This window comes from Pseudophryne corroboree, chromosome 12 (genome assembly GCF_028390025.1).
Source record: "Pseudophryne corroboree isolate aPseCor3 chromosome 12, aPseCor3.hap2, whole genome shotgun sequence".
Classification (NCBI taxonomy): domain Eukaryota; kingdom Metazoa; phylum Chordata; class Amphibia; order Anura; family Myobatrachidae; genus Pseudophryne; species Pseudophryne corroboree.
The window spans coordinates 26,665,943-26,688,330 of record NC_086455.1 but is presented as its reverse complement, the minus strand read 5'-3'; the positions used below and the strand labels follow the sequence as shown (position 1 = coordinate 26,688,330).

At 45.2% G+C, this 22,388-nt stretch overlaps 1 protein-coding gene across 2 annotated transcripts in view; it reads left to right on the top strand.

Moving 5' to 3' along the window:
* SYNE2 (spectrin repeat containing nuclear envelope protein 2) overlaps nucleotides 1–22,388 on the top strand; it is a 447,442-nt gene that overhangs the window by 313,098 nt on the left and 111,956 nt on the right. For both annotated transcript variants that reach the window (XM_063947243.1, XM_063947242.1), the window contains exons 63-69: nucleotides 4,570–4,728; nucleotides 8,963–9,040; nucleotides 11,218–11,303; nucleotides 12,485–12,644; nucleotides 14,848–14,985; nucleotides 18,964–19,101; nucleotides 20,123–20,332. In XM_063947243.1, the coding sequence (XP_063803313.1) occupies nucleotides 4,570–4,728; nucleotides 8,963–9,040; nucleotides 11,218–11,303; nucleotides 12,485–12,644; nucleotides 14,848–14,985; nucleotides 18,964–19,101; nucleotides 20,123–20,332 (969 nt within the window). The remainder of the gene's footprint in view (nucleotides 1–4,569; nucleotides 4,729–8,962; nucleotides 9,041–11,217; nucleotides 11,304–12,484; nucleotides 12,645–14,847; nucleotides 14,986–18,963; nucleotides 19,102–20,122; nucleotides 20,333–22,388) is intronic.

The following is a 22,388-nucleotide window of genomic DNA, read 5'->3' as shown; positions in this document are numbered from 1 at the left end:
CGGCAAAATCAGGAAAAGCAGACACGGTAACCCCGTTTCTGGTAAGGGGGCCTTTTGTGCGTCCCAACCGGAGGACCGAGTCACGGTCCTTATAATGCAGAAATTTGGCGATGAAGGTGCGCGGAGGGGCGCCAGGAGGTAGAGGACGAGATGGTATCCGGTGTGCACGCTCCACCGTAAACTGTGCCGTGAAGGATTCAGCGCCGTACAGTTCCTTAAGCCATGACTCCAGGAAGACTTCAGGCTGGGAGCCCTCCTCCTTCTCCGGCAGGCCCACAAATCGCACATTATTTCTACGCAGCCGACCCTCCATGTCTAGTAATTTGGATTGAAGGGATGTTACTTGCTGGGTTACCGTGGAAATAGATTGTTTCATAGGACCGCACATATCCTCCAGATTCGAGACACGGGTTTCTGCCTCTCCCACTCTCTCTCGTATGCGCTGGACGTCCTGCCGAAGCAGTGAGAGATCACACTGCACTTTCTCCATCTTATCTGAAAGACGCTGTTCCGATCCAGCTATTGCCTTGAGCACTTGTTGAAGAGATGGAGCTGCGGGTGTGTTAGGGGATTCAGCAGCTGTTGCAGATGGGGAGTAGGAGTGGGACGGAGAGGCCCCCTGCGAAGCGGCCTGCGAGGCCCGTTGGTTTAGTGGGTTAGGTTGTCTGGCAAATTTCTCCAGCTTCGCCGCAGCCGTGCGCTGGCCGTCCCGAACCATGACGGACAATAGGTATTAACAGACACTCCGGTATAATCTCAGGTCAAAAGCGTAGAAGGAGACTTCAGCAATGAGTGAATTTTAGGGTTGTAATAAGCAGAAACACATCCGCAGCTGGTCTCCAAAGTAGTAGGCAAATGTAAAAGAAAGTACTGGCAGCGTCCCAGAATATAGGTGAGAGCAGGAGCGATGCAGTTATTTAGTATGTAAAATAAGACAGCAACTGAAGTCAAAGTGTAATTTGATCCCAGGAGGTAGAAGTCACTCACCAGTTACATATCAGGCAGCCTTTAAGTGAGAGTGTTCCCTCTATGACTGGAAGCAGCAGTCCAGAGCAGTGGGGCCGGGAATCTCCAAAATTGAGGCCGGGGATCCGGAGGAGGTATAGGCCGCAAATCCGGAAGTATGTCTCCTCGGCCGTACAGACCCCGGGGAGAGCGGGGAAATCGCTTGCCGGTGCCCTGCAGCGTAGGGAAGAAAAGCAGGGTATTCAGGCACACCAAAGGGGCCAGGATATTACAGGAGGATGTTTAATCCAGGGAGCTCCCGGGATCTGCTTCCTACTCCTGTGCTGCCGTGGCCACGCCCCGTCAACTGCACATTTACATATGCAGCAAACCTCATTCCTGCACATCCCTAGGAAACTCTATTGGATTAGGATCTGGCGACTGTGGAGGTCATTGCTGTAAAGTAAACTGAGTTCATTGTCATGTTCGTGGAATGAGCTTGAGTGGACTTGTACTGTGTGACATGGCACATTGATAGCGCCATTCCTTTAGAAGATGGCTAGACTATGGCCATTGTAATGGACCTGGCACCATGATATTGTAATCTCTAACCACTGTCCATAACTTTGTCAGGATCAGCACTTACTTGAGTCTGCTTGACGTGGGTCTGACAGAATTGATCAAAAAGCCAACAACCACCTTGTCTGTCTACAAAATTGATTACACTTCCCAGTATCTCTCCAACGAGTAATTCTCAGGTTCTGCTACCACTTAAGTTTGTTTCAGGAGCTTCTCATCCCAAATAGGAACTCTTAAGTCCTCCCTACAACTGCAATTAAATCCCAGTTATCATTACCCAAATAATAACTTCTAGTACATGTTGGCAGAGTGTACTGGGCTATCTGATGCAGTGACGTCAGTCCACACACTAGATGACTTAAACAGTAATGCAGGTTTATTTAGTGTACACAGGTGACTCAGATGTAACACTGATAGCAGTAATCAGGAGCCCATATATCACACAAGGCGTTAGGTAGCGGTACTTATCAGGAGATGTCTGTGGTGGTGAAGCATGGAGGACTGCACAACCGTGCCCGTCTCCTCGTCAGCTCTGGAGCTGGGATGCATGCAGTGGAACACAGTGAGACTCTGTAGCTGAGATCTGCTCCCAGTCTCAGCTCTGCACACTTGTACACACAGGACTCTGTCTCCCAGAGATGGAGGAACAGGAAACTACATCATATGACTCCGCCTCCGAGTGACTCCTGGCACTAGAGGTCTTACACTAGGGGATGCTCCCATAGACTAATACACAGAAGGAGACAGGTACAGAGTGCACCATATCCTAACACTCCCCCTCGCTCGAGACTGTCTCTGGTCACAAGTTTAACATGACATTATCAAATCAATAAAGTCACTCCTGTAACCGAAAACGTTACGTGAAGCAAAAACAGTAAGAGTAAATCAACATTAACCCTATTCTAGTCCATATTCCATCAGAAATGCAAGTAGCAAGTGTGATGACAGTCCTTTTGTCTGCAATATTTTCTTCACTTGCAACATATTCTACATTGACTGACTTGTTTTCCACCAACCCACAAATGAAATGATGTATTTGTGCCACAAGAAAGATCATTTGCTCCCTTGTTATCACACTTTGTTGATGATTTCACTGTGGTAAGGAAGACCTAATTCACATAAAGTCTCTGTTATCCAAAGTGCTTCTTTTGAAGTTTCTGTGAGCACCCTGTACTCTGTTGTAGCAAGAGCAACTGTGGGTTGTTTCCTACTTGCCCAGCTTACGACTGAGCCTGCTAGTGCAAACAGGTATCCAGTATAAGAACGTCTATCCTCCTCATCTGATCCCCAGTCGGCGTCACAGAATACTTTTAAGCTGGTATCTGATGATCTTGTAAATTTCAGCTTTAGTGAACTTGTACCTTTGAGGTACCTTAGTATTCTCTTTACTGCAATCCAGTGTTGTCTCCCAGGATTATTTGTGAACTGGCTTTCCTGACTCACTGCATGTGGGATGTCTGGGCGTGTCCCATTGCATGTGTGATGTCTGGGCGTGTCCCAATGTTTGCATACATCAAAGTGCCAATGGTATTTTGATAAGGGATTTCTTGCATTTCCTCTATCTCCCTTTTGCTGCTTGGTGACATGGTCTTGACCATCTTTCTACTTTTATCAATGGGAGTACTTACTGGTTTTGCATCTGTCATTCCGTAATTGGAAATTATTGCATAATGTTCAGGAGGTTCCATATAAATTTCCTCAATCAATTCTCCATTTAGGAATGCGGAATCAAAGTCTAGTTGATATAACAGTAGATCTTGTAGTGTAGCAACAGCAATCACTAACCTTAAGGTGCTATACCTTGCGACTGGTGAGTAGATCTCTGCGTAATCGATTCCATACTTCTGGGTATATCCCTTGGCAACAGGACAGGCTTTGTATTGAGTTACTGTCCAGTCTGCATTCAACTTCTTGCAGAAAAACTAAATATTCGCTCCCATTCACGACTGCAGGACTTTCTTTGAGCTGCACCCACTCTGTGGAATGCCCTCCCACACACAATAAGACTCTCCTCTAGTCTCCAAACCTTCAAGCGTTCCCTGAAAACTCACCTATTCAGGCAAGCTTATCAAATTCCGGAACTACCCACATAACCTTCATAAACTTTCCTATCCAGTTACATCCCCACAGTTCAGTCCACACATATCCTCACATATTTTCTTTCTCTTCACTTTCCCATTCTCCCGACCAAAGGCCAACATTGCTGTGTGACCACATCATACAGCCCACCAAGAACCTTTGCAATCTGGTGGACCTTCTGCAATAGATAGCACCTATCATTATGTATCAATGTCTACTTCCCCATAGATTTGAAGCTTGCAATCAGGGCCCTCCTACCTGTTTTGTTTTTATCACTGTTGTTTCCAATTGTAAAGTGCAAAGGAATTTGCTGCACTATATAAGAAACTGTTAGTAAACAATAATAATTAAGAGCTGGGAGCTCTGCTTTGCAGATCCCATTCTTGTTTTTTTCATGAAGATAAGCTGTTCTTCATACTAAACCAGTTTTTCATCCTAAAACAGTTTAAGTTCTATTGCGACGCTGGGCCTAATACAGATTTGTACGTATACCCGATTGATCACTGCAGTGATTTCACATGCTTACTCACAGCGGGAAGCCCTATTCTTTATAATGGTTTGGTCCATTTTTCCAAATTGGAGAGCGCTTCATAGTCTGTTGGGTAGCCATGTTATCTATAGTGTAATCTTTCACCAAATTTCAAAGTGTTCTTGAAAGACACCCAGGGTCCTCCAATAGAATGATAGAGAAAACAGGATTTTTAAAATTTGTTCACCTTTACATTTTGATAGTTCTCAGATAACTTTAAAGAGATTTATTTGGGTTTATTGGGAATATAAATGGATCTTTTGCATAATCATGGACATTTATGAAGGTTGACGCACAGGAAAAAGTTTTTGTGACCAGCAGAAACCGGTTTTCTGCACTAAAAATGACATGTAACATATGGATTCTTGGACACTTTTTTTCCAGCATAAAACGTAATGTGAGAAAATAATATCTGTGTTTTTTGTTTTTTTCTCCAGAATATTTTACAAGAAACAGAACATAACATAAACTCATTGCTAAAAGACGTCAGTTACAGGAACCAGGGAAATGAAACTGTGTTAGAAGAGGCAGAGTCATTATCGCTAAGGTTGAAGGCTCTTAAAATCAGTTTGGAACACGTGCAAGCAATGTTGCAGGTATTATTATTATTATTATTATTAGCTTTTATTTTTAAGGCATGACAAAGTGTATGCAGCGCTGTAGAAGGTATTTATAGAAACCCGTAGCAAGGTATCTGAGCATAAATACAGTATGCAATGACAGATCATAGCTTAAGTACAACATTTCCAAAGAACGCACCACAGACGGGGTAGGTCAGAAGCAGGGGTAGGACCATTCTCTAAAGCTAGCAGGAGCATTCAGAAGTGAGTCGATTCAATGCTCAGTGATCGTCTACCCAACATATAAGCAAGCAGACAGAATCAGAGTAACTGAATGGGAGAAAGAGAAAAGGGAAGGACAACTGTGTAGAGAAAGGGAACAGGAGCGGTTTTAGGTGCAGGCAAGCTGGGCGGGTGCTCGGGGCGCTGCGGCCTGTGGGCATGGCTGCAGTCACCCCGCAGGTGCCCGGCCCACCTGCACACCGCAGCCCAAACCCCGGCTGCAGCAGGCGCCGTGGGCTGTGTGGGCGCCTGCTGCAGCCGGCACCAGTCAGACGCTAGAGGTCTTAATTGACCTCTAGTATCTGTGCGGCACTATGGGAAAGATGTCATGACGTCTCTCCCATAGATCCGAGGAGCTGGCGGCCAGACACGGAGCAGCAGCGGTCGGGAAGCAGGATCAGTGTTGGTGAGTATTGTGTGCTGTTTTTTTTGTGTGTGTGTAAGCGGTGCTACTAGGGGGCACATCTACAGGAAGCAAATCTCTATATCTACAGGGGGCATAACTACGAGCGCATTACTACTGGGGGCAATACTACACGGATGCATTACCACTGGGGGCACTACTAATGAGGGCATTGCATTGGGGGCACTTAATAAGTGCAATGTGTAAAAGGGTCTACCTGTCACAGTGTGTATAAGGGGTTACCTGTCGCAGTGTGTATAAGGGTCTACCGAGTGCAATGTGTATAAGGATCTACCGGGTGCAATGTGTATAAGGGTCTAGCTGGTGCAAAGTGTATAAGGGTCTACCGGGTGCAAAGTGTATAAGGGTCTACCGGGTGCAGAGTGTATAAGGGTCTACCGGGTGCACAGTGTATAAGGGTCTACCGGGTGCAAAGTGTATAAGGGTCTACCGGGTGCAATGTGTATAAGGGTCTACCGGGTGCAATGTGTATAAGGGGCTCTGCTCTACTGTGTTGTAATGTGTGTAAGGGGTTCTAAATTGGTATTAAGGGGTACTACTGTGTGATGTAATGTGACTGACGGACACTACTGTGCGGTGTAATGTGAATCGGTACTATTCTGTGGCCATGCCCCTTCCCTATGAAGCCTCGCCCCTATTTTTTGCTGCACGCCTTTGTCGCGCACTGACCATATGTTGCTTGTTGGGAGGGGGGGCGCCAAAGGAAACTTTCGCCCTGGGCGCCACAAGGCCTAGAATTGGCCCTAAAAGGGAAGAACAATAGGAAGGAGAACTGGTAAAGCTATATAGTGGAAGGCTGGAGGAGAGCAGTATTGAGTAATCAAGATGGTGATACACCTTAATAAAAAGGTATATTCTTAGGGTGCTTTAAAGCTAGGTAGACTGGCTAAGAGTCTGACTGTGTGAGGGAGTGAGTTCCTGAGGATGGGGGCACCTCAAGCAAAATCTTGGAGGTGAGTGTGAGTTGAAGTGACCAGGGTGGGGGGAGGCACTGGTCAGAGAAGGAACAGTAGCGGATCTTGCCACGGGCAAGCAGGACTTTTGCCCGGGGCGCCGCCTTCCAGAGGGCGCCGCACCATGGCAAGATCTGCTGCTGCTGTGCCCCCCGCTGCCGCTGCCCCGCTGCGAAGGGAAACTAGACGCTACGCGTCTAGTTTCCCTTCCTGGGCTGCCCGCTGTGAAGGGAAACTAGGCGCTGCGCGTCTAGTTTCCCTTCGTGGAGAGGACCTTTACTGTAATGATGTGCGGTGCGCGTTGACATCATCGCGCACCGCACAGCAAAGGTCCTCTCCACGAAGGGAACTAGACGCTTAGCGTCTAGTTTTCCTTCGTGGAGAGGACCTTTGCTGTGGGGTGCGCGATGATGTCAACCTTTCAGTGGCGCTACTACAGTACAGGGGGCGTAACTGACCCACCCCCTGTATGAAGCCATGCCCCCTATTGCCGCCCGGGGCGCAAAAAGCCCCTGAACTGGCCCTGAGAAGGAACGGAGGGGGCTAGAGGGTGTGTGGAAAAAGATTAGGTTAGGGATATAGGGAGGGGGGTAATGGTTTAAGGCTTTGTAGATAAGGATGAGTAGCTTGAACTGAATTCTGATAAGTACAGGGAGCCAGTAAAGCAGGCAACAGTCATTCAGTTGTATTGAAAAATCTGATGAGCAGCAGTGTGGAGATGAGATTGAAGGGGGGAGGGGGGGGGGAGAGAGATGGATACCAGAGAGGATGAAATTACAGTAGGCTCATAGGCAAACGCAGGGGGTGTGTCACGACCTGGTCCATGGTGGTGCTGAGAGGAGGAGTTACTGGCTGGGAAGGCAGCAGCAGACGAGGTGGGCATGTGTAGATAATCAATAGTAGTCAGTACTGGAAAACACTTGGAGGCAATCGAAGTTAAACAGTGCTGAAGATGACCGACAATAACCGATGGCAGTTGGTACTGGAAAACACTTGAAGACAATCAATGTTAATCAATGCTGGAGATAACTGATGGCAATCGGTACTGGAGAACACTTGAAGACAATCGATGTTAACTGATGTTGGAGATCACTGAAGATAACCGACAGCACTCGGAACTGGAAAGCACTTGAAGGCAATCAATGTTTAACCGATGTTGAAGATCACTAGAAACAACCGATAGCACAGGGTACTGGAAAGCACTTGAAAACAATTGATATTTAATCAATGTTGAAGATCACTGGAGATTACTGACGGCACACTGTACTGGAGATCCTAGTGAGGACACAGTATAGAGCTTGAGAACAGCAAACAGGAGCTTGCAGAGGAAGAAGTTGTTCAGGCCCCTTCCGGTTCCCATAATCTTGTTTATATACCCTCAGACAGCTTGCCTTTGGTGGAGGGAATCGGCTGAGACACACCAGGAATCCCATTGGAAGACAGTCTGGTCAGCTGACAAACCCAAGATGACAACGCCCAGGTCTGGTTTTGGAGGGAACTCTGGACTAGGTCCAAACACCAGGAAGCAGACATCATGGAGGACAATGCTGAGACAGTGGCAGCTGCTGGGAACTTCATGTGGACACAATGAACAGAGAGATGCTGGACACAGGATCCTGCTGATTACTCACACAGAGGAATTCCTACACAGGTGGCTTAATCAGGAGTGAGTAACACACAAACACATGCTGTAGCTTGGAAGCTGAAGTCTGCATGGAGCTTGGCAAGACTGAGAGAAATCCTGAGACCCCTGCAGAACAGGAGGTAAGATGCAAGGAACACATGTGCATGTATGAAATAGTTCTGGATCCTGACAGTGGGTTTTCAGCTGCCCGAAAACCCCCCTACCCCACAGCCTGCCAGTACATGCAGTATAAGGGGACGAATGGAGCTGCTGCACAGGCCCAGAGGCAGCAGATATTCCTACCAAGTCTGGTGTGTGTCTGTGGATCTGATTGCTCAATCATCGCACCAGAGAGAGACGCTGGTAAGTGGCTTACCATCATCACTGGGCCTGCATGTGTCTGACGTACTGTATTACAAATACACTGCACTGTGTTTTGTGCAGACTATAGCTTGTTATATGCTAATTATGCGTCCTTCATGGGCTGGCGACAATTGCTCTAAAATAAAACATTTGGATACCCCCCTCCATAAATCCTGCCCCTGAATCTAACCGGAAAATGATAAAGGTGTGAGAGATGGCCTTAATGTGGGGTGTGAAGGAGAGTCGAGGATAACACAGAGGCAGCGGACTTGATGGACACTATTGCCTACTATAACACTATTGTCTGTCACTCAAGCTTTCTGTTGGAGCGTCCCGATGATAGTACTGATCTTACAGTGACCTATGACCTGTAGAGGGAGGAGCCGGTCGTGTAGACTGAACCAATATTACAAAACAATTTAGTTCTCTCTCACTGAGGCAAACTGTGTAGGTAACAGGTACACACTAGTGTGTGTGTGTGTGTGTATACTTGTATATATAAAATATATAAATGTGCAAATGTCATATTTTCTCATATCCAGGAGCACTGGAGGGTATATTATGTACATGATGATACATGTTTTGTTCACTGCATGTCTCTAACATGGACACCTGTTTTTATAGCCACATAACGGAGTGAAAGTGGAGAAGTCGCAGCACCCATCTATGTTTAGAGCTGCTGATCTTGATAATAAATCTGATGTAAGTTGTGGACTCTTGTAATATTACAATATTGTGCTAGTGTTTTTCTATAGTGCTGTACTGCAGTCTATGTTGCACAAAGGGCCTGGTTCAGAGGGGATGTGGTTACGATCTCAGCGGTCGGGATCCCGCCGGTCAGCATACCGATTCCAGGATCCCGGTCGCCACAATGCCGTCAGGGGGCCCAGGGCTATTCCCACTCGTGGGTGTCTACGCCACCTATAGAGTGGGAATAGAACCTGTGATGAGCCACCGAACCCGCAAGGGGCTTCGTTGTGCTGCCCCCACCCCACCCCCCCCACCCCCCGCCTGCATTTTGGCGGCCAGGATCCCGGCATCGGTATGCTGACCGCCGGGATTCCGACCACCGGTAAAGCATACCCAACACATTGCAGATGGGATTTCACTTACTGTGCATTTGGTAAATATGGCAATGACTCAGACGCCGTCTTGTGCATAGAGATGCCCTCTGCCAGCATCTCACATCTCCCGCTTATGTACAAGAGCGGAAAAATCGGGCGCACGTCTGCTGACCTTTGAACTTCAGAGCATGCCTACGCTGTCTCAGACAGTGCGGCTCTCCAGCTGTGAGCAAATTCACAGTGACTGATTTTGGCACGCCCAGAAAATGGTCAGAAAGCGGTCCCGATGCGCTGCATTTCTTTAGCCACCCTTGTTACCTCCCCCAAACCTTGACTACCTGTTGCTGACTTTGTGAATAAGTCCTCTATGCATGTGCAAATCATTCGCTCCGTGTGCACAATGTGGCTTTGGTGCATGTGCACTGACGAATAATTCTTCCACTGCATACAACACCAACTTTGCATACAACTCTGAACCAGGCCACAAATGCATAGCGTGGTCTGCTCTGACATTGCAACTTGAAACCTGTGTCCCACAATCAGAGGTGCATCAAAAAGGTTTCATAGTGGTTTGTCAAAACATTTCCAAAATTTTAAATCTCATTCAAAACTTCCAATGGACTGAGACTCGTACATTCATAAACTTATACAGGGCAAGCAGGCTTAACCATGGCCAAACTTGGATAGTATTTTTCCATGCAAAAAGCTAATTTGAGCATTAACCAAAGTAAAGTTTGGTTTTAAGATTAAGAAAACAATAGATAGCTAGAAAAAAGTAGCTATTTAAGGCAGAAAAGGCGACAGTTATATGTTTTATAGATTGCATTAAGGACGTTTAACTGCAGAGAATCAGAAATCTAGAACTTTGAAATCGTGTGAATGGCTTAGTAGTTGTATAATGAAGTAATGTTGGTTTATGAAAGGCTGATTTAAGCAAAAGATCAAGTGTGGAAGATTTTGATAATTTGATAGAACATAAGACGGGATGTAGTTATGTCACAATACTGCCACCTACAATCCCGCCACCTCACAATCCCAACAGACGGCATGCCGACTAACAGACACGGGGGCAGATGCATTAACTTGGAGACGGCATAAGGAAGTGATAAACCAGTGATATGTGCAAGGTGATAAAGGTACCAGCCAATCAGCTCCAATATGTAAATGAACAGTTAGGATCTGATTGGCTGGTGCCTTTATCACCTTGCACATATCACTGGTTTATCACTTCCTTATGTCGTCTCCAGGTTAATACATCTGCCCCACTATTCCCACTTGTGGATGTCCACGACACCCATAGAGTGGGAATAGAACCTGTGCGCCACCGAGCACGCAGTGTACTGAGCCCGCAGTGTACTGATCGTAGATGTGCTATTTTTAGCACATCTATGATCAGGTCTGAATCACCCCCTATGTAATTTATATTCAAGCTCTAGTAGTCTGTCTGATGTATAGCTGATGGACTTTGATTTTGTTTTTTTATTTCTTTTTCAATAACTGGATTAGTATTTGTCCTATGTTTCCCATGTTAAGTGCAGCTCTAAGATTCAGATTGACTAAAGCATCTAAAACAGACAAGTGGTGGTGATTCAGACCAATCAGAATCCGTCTATCATTTTCAAGACTGCTATAGAGAGATGATATCTAGAATCTGATTGGTCTGTAAGGGCAATACCACCACTTTTCTGTTTAGTAAATCTACACCTTAGACTGTTGGTAAGCCAGTCACCCAATAGCTCCCTCTAGTTGTTGAACTACAGTGTTGTTATTAGAGTAACTCGTCATGCTGATCTGCTTAGTATTCTCTTCCTCTAGGTTATTTGCACAGAGGCTACAAATATAAAATATCCAGCAGAGAAGCTGTTACCAAATCAAGAGATTAGCACGCCGGAGCAATCCAGGTATTCAGTGTTACTTTGGTTTATCATGGGCGGCATTGTGTTTCATAGAGGAAGGAGGCAGGATCAGCACTCTCGATGAGCACTTGGCAGTGGTGCAGCAATAACGGTTGCAGCAGTCTCAATTGCACCATGGCTCTAGAAACTCCAAGGGCCCTTGTTTCAACACTTATGCTTTTGCTTTGCTCCGCCTTCAAAGTCTTCCATTACCCCAGTGATGCTGCTTAAAGGAATCAGGTGACTGCAGGAAGCACAAGTACTTGTAACCTGCACTATGATTGGTTACTAGCACTGATGTAGCTTCTTATTGATTGAACTAGGCCGCCAGTCACCATTCATTCAGCACGAAGCCGCAAGATATCATTATCCAGTTTTAATAATGCAGGATGTTCTCCTTTTAATCTCTGCATCTAACAGTGTGACCCGGGAATAGGTAATGTGATGAGGAGGGGGTAAATAGTCTACTCAGACTTTAGCACTTGGGCCCTATGCTATAATGCCATTAAAACTGGATACATTCATAGCGGTTGTCCATCACATTTTAAGGGGTTGTAATATGCCTTGGAGAGAGATCAGATTCTGACTCACTTTTCAAACAGCCTGTAAAACAACAGAAGCTGATTGGTTGGTACTTTATATCTCTCCAAGTCTTGATACATCTTCCTCTTTGAAATAAATTGTTTGAGCTCTGGTGCTAGCATGTAGGTAAGAAGATCTATTTCATAACTTCAGACGTTGGTTTCCTAAGAACAAGTAATGCTTTCCCAAAAGTTTATAGATGTTTATAAATATGGAGAACAGTTGCCAATATCTCTCACCATTTCTGTGTTGCTATAGTGGAGAGATATCAAACCTTGGAGAAAGATAAAGTTGAGCAGCAACTCGAAGCAACCAATCATGCTAGATCATTAACAAATTGTTCATCTTATCGGTCACCAAGGCTTGATGCATCTCCCCCCATATGTATGTACATGTGGTAGGACTGGGCAATAATAAACTATCATAACCTCATGTGATATTATACAGGTGCTTCAGGATGTTTCTCCTGAATTCTCTTGCCATGAAGGACTATTTCCCTGATGGCAGTGTATGATAAGCTCACTGATGCATTGATTTCCTGTAAGAAAAGACCATTGGGTCCATAGCAACGGCAAATGTTCATCGTCTTGGATTTATTTTTCCAGAACCACTGCCGAGGCGGCAGTATCAACCCTTACCAAGCATTTGAGTAAAACACCTTTGTCTGTGATTGATGATATCACCTGGAGCAAGTGCCAGTATCTTCAGAAGGAGCTATCATACAGGACTAAGGCTGCGTTCCACAGACAAGATAGTGAACCTCAAGTAAGTGGTGCCTCATATGTGCATCTGTGGGGAAGCTGACGTTTCTTGCTGTGGTTTGTAAAATGTAATATCAGCAATCATCTTCAATAGACCCATACAAACAAGAGTGCCTTTGTAGGCAGCACGGACTAGGGAGGCCAATACTAGGTCGTTTTTGCAATCCCGGGACTCGGGATTGCAAAATGCTCAATTCCGGGATTCCCCGGTTTGAGTCGGTCAATGAAACAAATATGTATTTTGTACTTTTTCTAAGATAAAAATGACTGACTATTACAAATTAGGATTTGAAACAACATTGTCCACAGGAATAAGTTTACATTTATAGCCCAGCGACACAGGCCCACAGAAAAGAAAAAAAAACTCTTATGTCTGCAATTACCAAGTACAGTTCTCTGAGTATTCAGCAAGAATAGTTGTATATATTAAATATTTAAAGGTCTGTTTTTGGAATACATACGATATCCTGGCGGATGGGAGCCATCAGTCATATCATCGACACTGGCATCCCGAAGGAGAATCCTGACAGGGGTCGGGGAAAGTATGTTTACCCTCCCCCTAACCATAACCATCCCTTCCCACAGCCTAACCCTAACCTCCCCACCCCCCACAGCCTAACCCTCCCCGGTGGTGGCTAAACCTAACCCCCCTTACCACAGCCTAACCACCTTTCCCACCGCAGCCTAACCCTAACCACCTCCCGCAGCCTAACCCTCCCCGGTGGTGGCTAAACCTAACCCCCCCTTACCACAGCCTAACACCCCTCCCCCCCCCAACGCGTGCCCCGCGCAGCCTAACCCCAACTCTCACTTTTCCCTCAGTCTAACCCTAATTCTCCCCCCTTGTCCTATACTGCTGCACCTGTGTATAATGCCCAGATGTATATACTGCTGCACCTGTGTATAATGCCCATATGCACCCTTTGGCTCATATGTTGCATGGAAATCTGGCCCTGGGGCTAGCCAGTGCCTCCTGAGCCATTTAGCTCACCGCACGTCTCTAGAACGCCTAGCTGCATTGCACTTTTTGTTACATGTAGCCTGGGGGCTTTTCAGCAGCATTCCACTCCAAACCAAAGTGCACATTGTAGAATAGGGTCATCAGCTTACAACCTGCTCTATGACACCTTCTTTGGTCGCTGCTGCCAAATCCCTCGCCCAGTTCTGATAAAAATTGCAATTGCTCAAGCGACTTCCATTTTTTTTTATCAGGACTGCCTGCCAGAGGGGGTTATTCAGGTTTGTTATCAAACCAAAAAAGCACACTAATGGGCAAAACCATGTGCACTGCAGGTGGGGCAGATGTAACGTGTGCAGAGAGAGTTAGATTTGGGTGGGTTATATTGTTTCTGTGTAGGGTAAATACTGGATGCTTAATTTTTACACTGCATTTAGATTTCAATTTGAACACACCCCACCCAAATCTAACTCTCTGCACATGTTACATCTACCCCACCTGCAGTGCACATGGCTTTGCCCATTAGTGTGCTTTTTTTTGGTTTGCTAACAAACCTGAATAAGGCCCCTAGTTCGTTCTCCATCTTCCACTATGTAAATGTTGCTGACCTACCATAATATAGCATATAGTTTTAAGGTCCTCACATGTCCCTTGATTCTTCAAGGGGGGCGTCCTTTAGACCTGCGGAGAGGCATTAGGCTGCCAGATCAAAGTACATCTCTTGGGGCAAAAATGACTTATACTTGCTGTTGTGTGAGGACCGCGGCTGACCTGAGCGACAGGAAAGGCAGAGTGATGCACAGATACTGTGCCTAGAACACTTGGATCTCTACAGTGGTCAAATTATTGGTCCAGTTGAAGAAATGTGTGCTCCAGGTTAATCTGCTTGCACAGCCTACACCGTACTTGCATCGTTCACGATGAGCAATAGTCACCAGCTTCCAATCATGTATTGGTTTTATGACAACGTGGCTAGGGATATGTCTGATATAAGAGATTACTTTTGGCCTGGAGGCCCCACTGAACCTCCTGAGGATCACCAGTTATATATAAATGCTGTCATGGAAACGTACATGAAAACAGTCTCCAGCAGGCTAATAAACTCGGTCAACTAAACATACAAAACTGGAAGCATTAACATTCATTTTAGAATTAATTGCACCCTCCACTTTCTTCTTACGTAGAATAATTCCTTTCCATCTATAAAAATGCTTCGGTGATTATCATATTCCATTTCTTCAAATATTAGGTTGCAAAAAAAGTGAAGATCAGCTGTCTATTGAGATTGCCAGTAAGCACAGTAACCTCACCACTTACTGAAGAATCGCACCATTTTCTGCCACGGCTAAAAGCTCTGATTGAAGAAGCCACTGTTCCCCTTACTCAGGTAGGGATACTGTGTCCTTACTCCCAACATACCATTAAGAAGGAATGCTACAGTAATAAGAAGTGAGACTGTGTAACCTGGGAATAAACTGCTGCTTGTGACTGACTGTGAGATGTGTTTGTGGGCGCAGGGTCAGTTTTGTGAGATTGGGCCTTATACGGCTTATCATCTGTGATTGCGGCACATTGTATTTGTAAGCAACCATAGGCTGTATAATGATATCACCTCAGTGATCATTATGAAAAAAATCTTATTATAAGGAATAAAAGATTATGGGGGATTAAAGATTATGGCCCTGATTTATCAAGTTTTGGAGAGTGATTAATTGTATGGTGATAAACTATCAAACAATCAGCTCATAGCTGTCATTTTTCAAACACAGGGGCAGATGTATTAAGCCTAGAGAAGGGATAAAGAAGTGATAAGTGCAAGGGGGTCATTCCGAGTTGATCGCTTGCTGACGTTTTTCGCAGCGCAGCAAACTGGTCACTACTGCGCATGCGTATGCACCGCAGTGCGCACATGCATGGTACGGGCACAAAGCGGATCGATGCTGGGTGATGGATTTAATAAAGAATCCATTCGCACAGCCGATCGCAAGGAGATTGACAGGGAGAGGGCCTTTATGGGTTTCAATTGACCGTTTTCAGGGAGTGTTTGGAAAAATGCAGGCGTGTCCAGGCGTTTGCAGGGCGGGTGTCTGACGTCAAATCCAGGACCAAAAAGATTGAAGTGATCGCAAGGGCTGAGTCCAAAGTCCAGAGCTACTCAGAAACTGCAAAAAACTTTTTCATCCCACTCGGCTGCACACGCGTTCGCACACTTGCAAAGCGAAAACTCACTCCCCTGTGGGCGGCGACTATGCTTTTGCACGGCTGCTAAAAGTAGCTAGAGAGCGATCAACTCAGAATGACCCCCAAGGTGATAACGCACCAGCCAGTCAGCTCCTAACTGTCTTTTTTCAAATCCGTAATGATTGGCTGGTGCGTTTATCACCTTACTCTTACCACTGGTTTATTACTTCTTTATCCCTTCTCCAGGTTAATACATCTGCCCCACAGCCTGTTACATAGCAGTTAGGAGCTGATTGGCTGGCACTTTTATCACCGCAAAATGTATCACTCTCCAAGGCTTGATAAATCTAGCCTGGAGAGAGATAAAGTGGAAAAAGAGGAAGTACTAACCCATCAGCATCCCCCTGTCACTTTACAGGCTGTGTTTAAAAAATGACAGTTAGGAGCTGATTGGTTAGTAATTTATCTCTGTTCACTTAATCTTCCTGCAAGCTTTGATAAAACTCCCCCTAAGATACTGGTACAATGGCCCTCATTCCGAGTTGATCGCTCGGTATTTTTCATCGCATCGCAATGAAAATCCGCTTAGTACGCATGCGCAATATTCGCACTGCGACTGCGCCAAGTAATTTAACAATGAAGATAGTATTTTTACTCACGGCTTTTTCATCGCACCGGCGATCGTAATGTGATTGACAGGAAATGGGTGTTACTGGGCGGAAACACGGCGTTTTATGGGCATGTGGATGAAAACGCTACCGTTTCCGGAAAAAACGCAGGAGTGGCCGGGGAAACGGGGGAGTGTCTGGGCGAACGCTGGGTGTGTTTGTGACGTCAAAACAGGAACGACAAGCACTGAACTGATCGCAGATGCCGAGTAAGTCTGAAGCTACTCTGAAACTGCTAAGTAGTTTGTAATCGCAATATTGCGAATACATCGGTCGCAATTTTAAGAAGCTAAGATACACTCCCAGTAGGCGTAGGCTTAGCGTGTGTAACTCTGCTAAAATCGCCTTGCGACCGATCAACTCGGAATGAGGGCCAATATTCAACATCTTGTTTACTAGAGTAGCTGGGACATGGTGGTTTTCTTGGCTGAATAGTGAAAATATTCATTCATGTGCCTTTTATCGAGCACAAATGCAACACTGCAGGACACGATATTTAGATGATACCCAGTGGGTAGCTAGGTTACATTTATGTGGATATTCCCTTTATGATGTATCTTCTGATGGCCACAATAAGTCTGCAAAATAATATTCAGAAAGCCATTTATTGGGTCAGTTTTTGTCAAAATATGTGAGTGTGCAGTGGCACCTACCTGTGCTTAGAATGGATGTATAGGAAGGTATGCACATAATGATATGTGCAGCAGAATTGTGCTTTCCACATTTTTTTTAAAATAATAATCATAATTATTATTAGAATTTTTAATTAAAAGGTAAGCGGGATACAGAAGGTAGAAAATGGGAAGGGGAGATCAACATTATTGCAAACAATTCCACCCAAACATAATAATAGTGAAGCTGTAACAAGTGTCTGTACGAAAATACCATATCAGTGAAACCTGTATACAGCAATGTCCTAATAGGGTAATATGAAGAATGCTAGAGATATATTCCCTGTGGCAGACCTGCCATATTCTATTTATGATAAAGATTAAGGGGGCGGGGGGGGCTGGGATCTTCCACAATAGAGCTACAGTATTTTACACTATTAGTGCTGTTTTTTCGACGAGTTGAAAAAACTGCACTTTTCGCCTATTTTTAGGTTGAGTTTACATTCGACCTATTCAGTGCCCGTGAAAAATCAGGCACTGGCAAAAAAACACGTGTATCGGTGAATTCTCCACTGATATACGTGTTTTGGCAAATTTGCGGGTGTTTTTTGACCGTTTTTGGCGCAGTTTTCACCCGTGCCGATTCGACAAAAAAAAGTGACACAGCATGGGTCAAAATGGATTAAAAAACGGTCGAAAATGCCCGAAATTCTATGCCCTGTGTTGAATTAGTGCAGTTTTTTCAACCAGTTGAAAAAATGGCACTTAATTGAGTACTCCCCAAAGCAGCACATAAAATGCGAGTTATCAGTCATTTGGCGGAACTAGGAATATGTCATGGTAAGAGTGAAAAGGACTACAGTGCCGGACTACAGTTTCCTCCTGACTCCCTTTTGAAAGGAAGTACATCTTCCCTTCAAAAGGGAGTTAGGAGGAAATTCATTTTCTCCAGAAATCAATTTTTATCTAATGAAATGGGAGGGAAGGTTGCAGTGCAGAGTCAGTCATAAGTTTCATAAACACCTACTGTAAAAAACGTTGGCCGATAGTTTGAGGCCTGGCATTTGGAAACATTAATCTTATACAGTAGTTTGAAACTCTGCTAAAGAAGTGCATTCCCAGAGGAGATTGGGGAAGGAAATGTGGTGGTGGGTGATGAATAACAGGACTTCATCCACATGGAAATGTTGCATTCTTGGTGATCAACCTTAACACCACTGATGCCAGGATTTTGGCGAATTCTAGCGGCCATGGGGGCAAAAAATGAGCAGGGGTGATTGAGGGCAGCCCTACCTTGTATCGTTGTGAATCCTAAATGAAGAAGACTTGAATCCATTGGCAAGGTCCACAGCTGAGGGGTTAAAATAAAGGCACTAACTCATTGCAGGTCTCGGATATAGGATGAGCCATCCCTGTCATAGGTCTTTTCAGCGCCCAAGGGCACCACGAGAGTCGGAAGCATCAACTTACTAGCCAAATGCATAATATCCGTTGCCATTCTTGTATAATCGGAGCCCTGCCTATTAGGTATAACTCCAACCTGGCTGGGGTGAATGACAGAGGGGATAACATGAGTCAGTCACTTAGCAGGTTGTGAGTATGGGTATGAAAAGCCCAACACGCATTTTTTTGTATTAGAGAGCAGCGAGAACATCGGGGCCAGAGGCAGAAGAGGTTTTAAGGTCCTTGATGGATTGAAATGTTCTGTGCAGAAGAAAGTTAAGGAGATGTGAGAGCTGTAAGTAATCAGTCATTTTGTAGTTGGGAGAAAGTGGATCGAAAATTAGCAGGGCAAGATTATACAGTGAGGAGTAATAATCTCTAATAATGTCCCACTTTCTGAAATTACTTTTACGGTGTTAGATTCTGTTATATTGTCATTCTGACCAACTGTCTTTTGTGTAGGAAAGTGCAAGGAATCTGCATGGAGCTCTGTTTTCCTGGCTGTGCGCAGTTTGCCAGTGGCTGCAGAATATAGAGGAGATGCTGGACAGGACTGTCCTGTCCCAAGAGGAGGCTACTTCAGAGTTGGCCATGTGTGAGGTGAGGTGGCTCCTTGGCTTACTAGGGAATATCCTAGAAATGCCTGCCAGTCATCGCTCTCTGTGACTCTGTACCAGACCAATGGTTATAAATCAGTATCAAAGTATATGCTTTAGAACAGTGGTGAATAGAACATCATGTTGTAGAACATTCCCTCACATTTGATGGCATACAAGTGTTTATTAGTTCAATTAACAACTGATGATTTTTTTTAATTATTTTTTTACAAAAAGGTCATCAAGTATTTTTTCATTTGGTTACGTTAAAGGCATTTTTTTCAATGAGCTGCATTTACATATTTACAGAGCTGGGTGGCATAGAGGCATAGGATGCAGACATGCCAGGGAAAGCCCAGCTGGCGTCAGTCTCATCCCATGCGACCATACCAGATAACTGGTTAAACCAGCCTAAATAAATAACACGGCTCAGTTGAGTGATTGTGCATACATTATAAAACACACTATTTCTTGGACCTCTTATTCACGAGATCACGGAGGAGAGGTCCAAAAGCCAAATGTGAGATGACATGATTTGTGCCAGACTCTCCCAACTTGCATAGAGCAAGCCTTGTAAACACAAGTTGCAGCATCGGGCCCAAAGGCAAGGCCTGAGTGCATCATTTGCATCACCTAGGCCAGGCCCACTACACAAGTAAGTGAGGGAGCCAGAAGTGTGACCTACTGTCCCTGGCAGGTTCTTAACTAGGGGTGTGCGAGCGGTGCTGTTACACAGGGTGCAGGGCCCTGGGAGGGTGCCTGGAATGGCAGAACTGCTTTGAGCATCCAAGGGCCCTAGGGAGCTGCGCGTCCTTAGGACACTCTGGTCAGCCATCTGACCTTTCACCTAGGTGTGACATCATGGGTTTAGGGGGCAAGGTCGGCACAGGCCGCATTGCCTTCCTGTTACAGTGCTGGTCCCAGGAGTACTCCCTAAAAATGTAGCCAGTCTCATAGACTTCCAGAGAGAGTAGGCAAGTTACTATGGTATTAACAGAAATATCTTTATTTTTTTTTTCCTCTAGAAACTGACGGAAGAATTACATACACTCTCAGAAGAAATGGGGCATAAAACTGGCATTCTTTTAAAACCAATTACCCATGAGGGTGAGCGCACGGGTGTTTTAGCCCAGTGTTACAGTGACATAAGGGATTGGCTTATTCAGACTCACATTGCTGCTCAGTCTAGAGCCAAGAACATGCAAGAGGAACTGGAAAAACATAATAACTACCAGGTAAGGGTAAATCATTCAGCTAATTTCTCTAAAAGACAAAACCTCAGGCTGCTTGAATTCATGAATGCAAAGTAATCTGATTTTTGGAAAGTTGTAAAATTGATGAGCGTTTTTTGAGCCATAACTCAGCAACTATACTGAAAAGTTAATTTTACAGCCTGTTTAATATCAACCCGAATAGGATTATTGTGTTTGTACACAATGAATTGTTGGGCCCTACACACTGGCAGATTGCCTGCCCAGGTGCCTGATGTCCGATATGGCCAACAGACGCCCCGGCGGCAGGGGGGGGGGGGGGGGGGGGTGACGGGGGGAGTGAAGTTTCTTCACTCCCCCCATCACCCGGCCCCATAGCCCGGCCCCATAGCCCTGCATGCTAATATGTATGATATTGTCCATATTGGCTTGCAGGCATAAACGAGCCGGCACCAACGATGAACGAGCACCGGGCCGCACATCGTTCATCGTTGGTGCCTACACACTGAAGGATATGAATGAGTTCTCGTTCATTAATGAACTAGATCATTCATATCTTTCAGTGTAATCGGCCAGTGTGTAGGGCCTATAAGAGGTTACTATTGTTATAAGGACAGTTTAATACATGTATGCAGGAGTGAAAGTACTAAAGGGTCTTTTAGCAATATTCTCCGTTTCACTGCTGTTTGCAGCATAGTAATGTAATAAAGTGTGCACAGCGCTCTAGAGGTCAGTCAAGGATGTACTCCCAATGTTAGAGGTCTCCCAACCTGCAATAATGGGAAATTGGTGCGTTCTGGGCGACTTGTGATCTATCTTGCATCACTGTTCAATATAAATACAAGTATAATCAGTGATCCAGTGCCCAGTAATCAATGGTCACACCACAAGACCATGTTATTTTGTGTCCTGATAATGAAGACATATATGTGATTTAAATCCATATATTCCATGTGTCCTTAATTAGTTAAATAGAAAAAAAAGACTTGGTAATCCATAGAAAGGTTGTTCTTATTGCTGCTTTCAGTGTGCAATGGTGCAATCGACCGCAGCCTCTGTGCACTGTGACTCATGAGTCAAGCCTGTCACATACTCCTCAATGATAAAATGAAATGCAGCGTGCCTATAGTCTGTGTGACTGCGAATGTATTTGCATCCAGAATGCTATGTAACGTGGCATTTCGGATGCAGATAGCCGCTGTTACACACAGAATATAGGCACGCTGCATATCATTTTAATCAGCAGGAGCTGCTTGTGCATCCTATTACATTACTTTCGAGGAAAAATGCAAAAAGGACGCTCTGCACTACCGTGTCCCGCCACGGCATTGCGCGACTTCAAGGGCTGTTTAGCGTGACTGTAGCAAGGATGTAAGAGGACACATCTGTATATGTAGTATAAATTACCTGTGTTGCTGCGCTTGTAAAACTGCACAGTAACTAAGATAACATCAGCCCGGAGCACCAAGGTGTCATACAACAGTATTGTACTTAATTCTCCGTTGCTAAAAATGCTTATATAACGGTATTGGGTGTGACACTGCTTTACATAAGATCCTCTTAGCAGTAGAATGTTAATTACTATATTGTTATATGACAACAACTACAACTATTCCCTTGGAGAAATAGTGACACCCCTTTCAAACCATCGCGTTAACCCAGGTTATTGCTGGGTTGACCCAGGCTGCGGCTCAGTGTGAAAGGGTCTTAGAAAAATAACCCAGGTCCAGTGACCTAAGAATACAGCCAGGGTAGCGTGCAGGGTAGGTCTGGGGAAAGACCCGAGTTAAGGCGAAGTGTGAATGGGTAACCCAGGTCATCTGACCAGGGTCCCGCTAACACCCTATGTAGAGCCACCTCACCGAAGCTTGGAGATATTATCTCCAAGCGCCAGCAAAGGAGAAGCCCCAGGAATAACCCAGGTCCAGCCTGCAGTGTGAATGGGTTTCAAGCCTCTGTGACACAGCTTGCAACACGTCTTCATTGACCTGGGCTGGACTCAGATTTCGGTGAGAAAGGTATACAACCACAACGGGGACACCTATAGAATGTAAGTAGGCACTGCCCAACAGACTGAAAT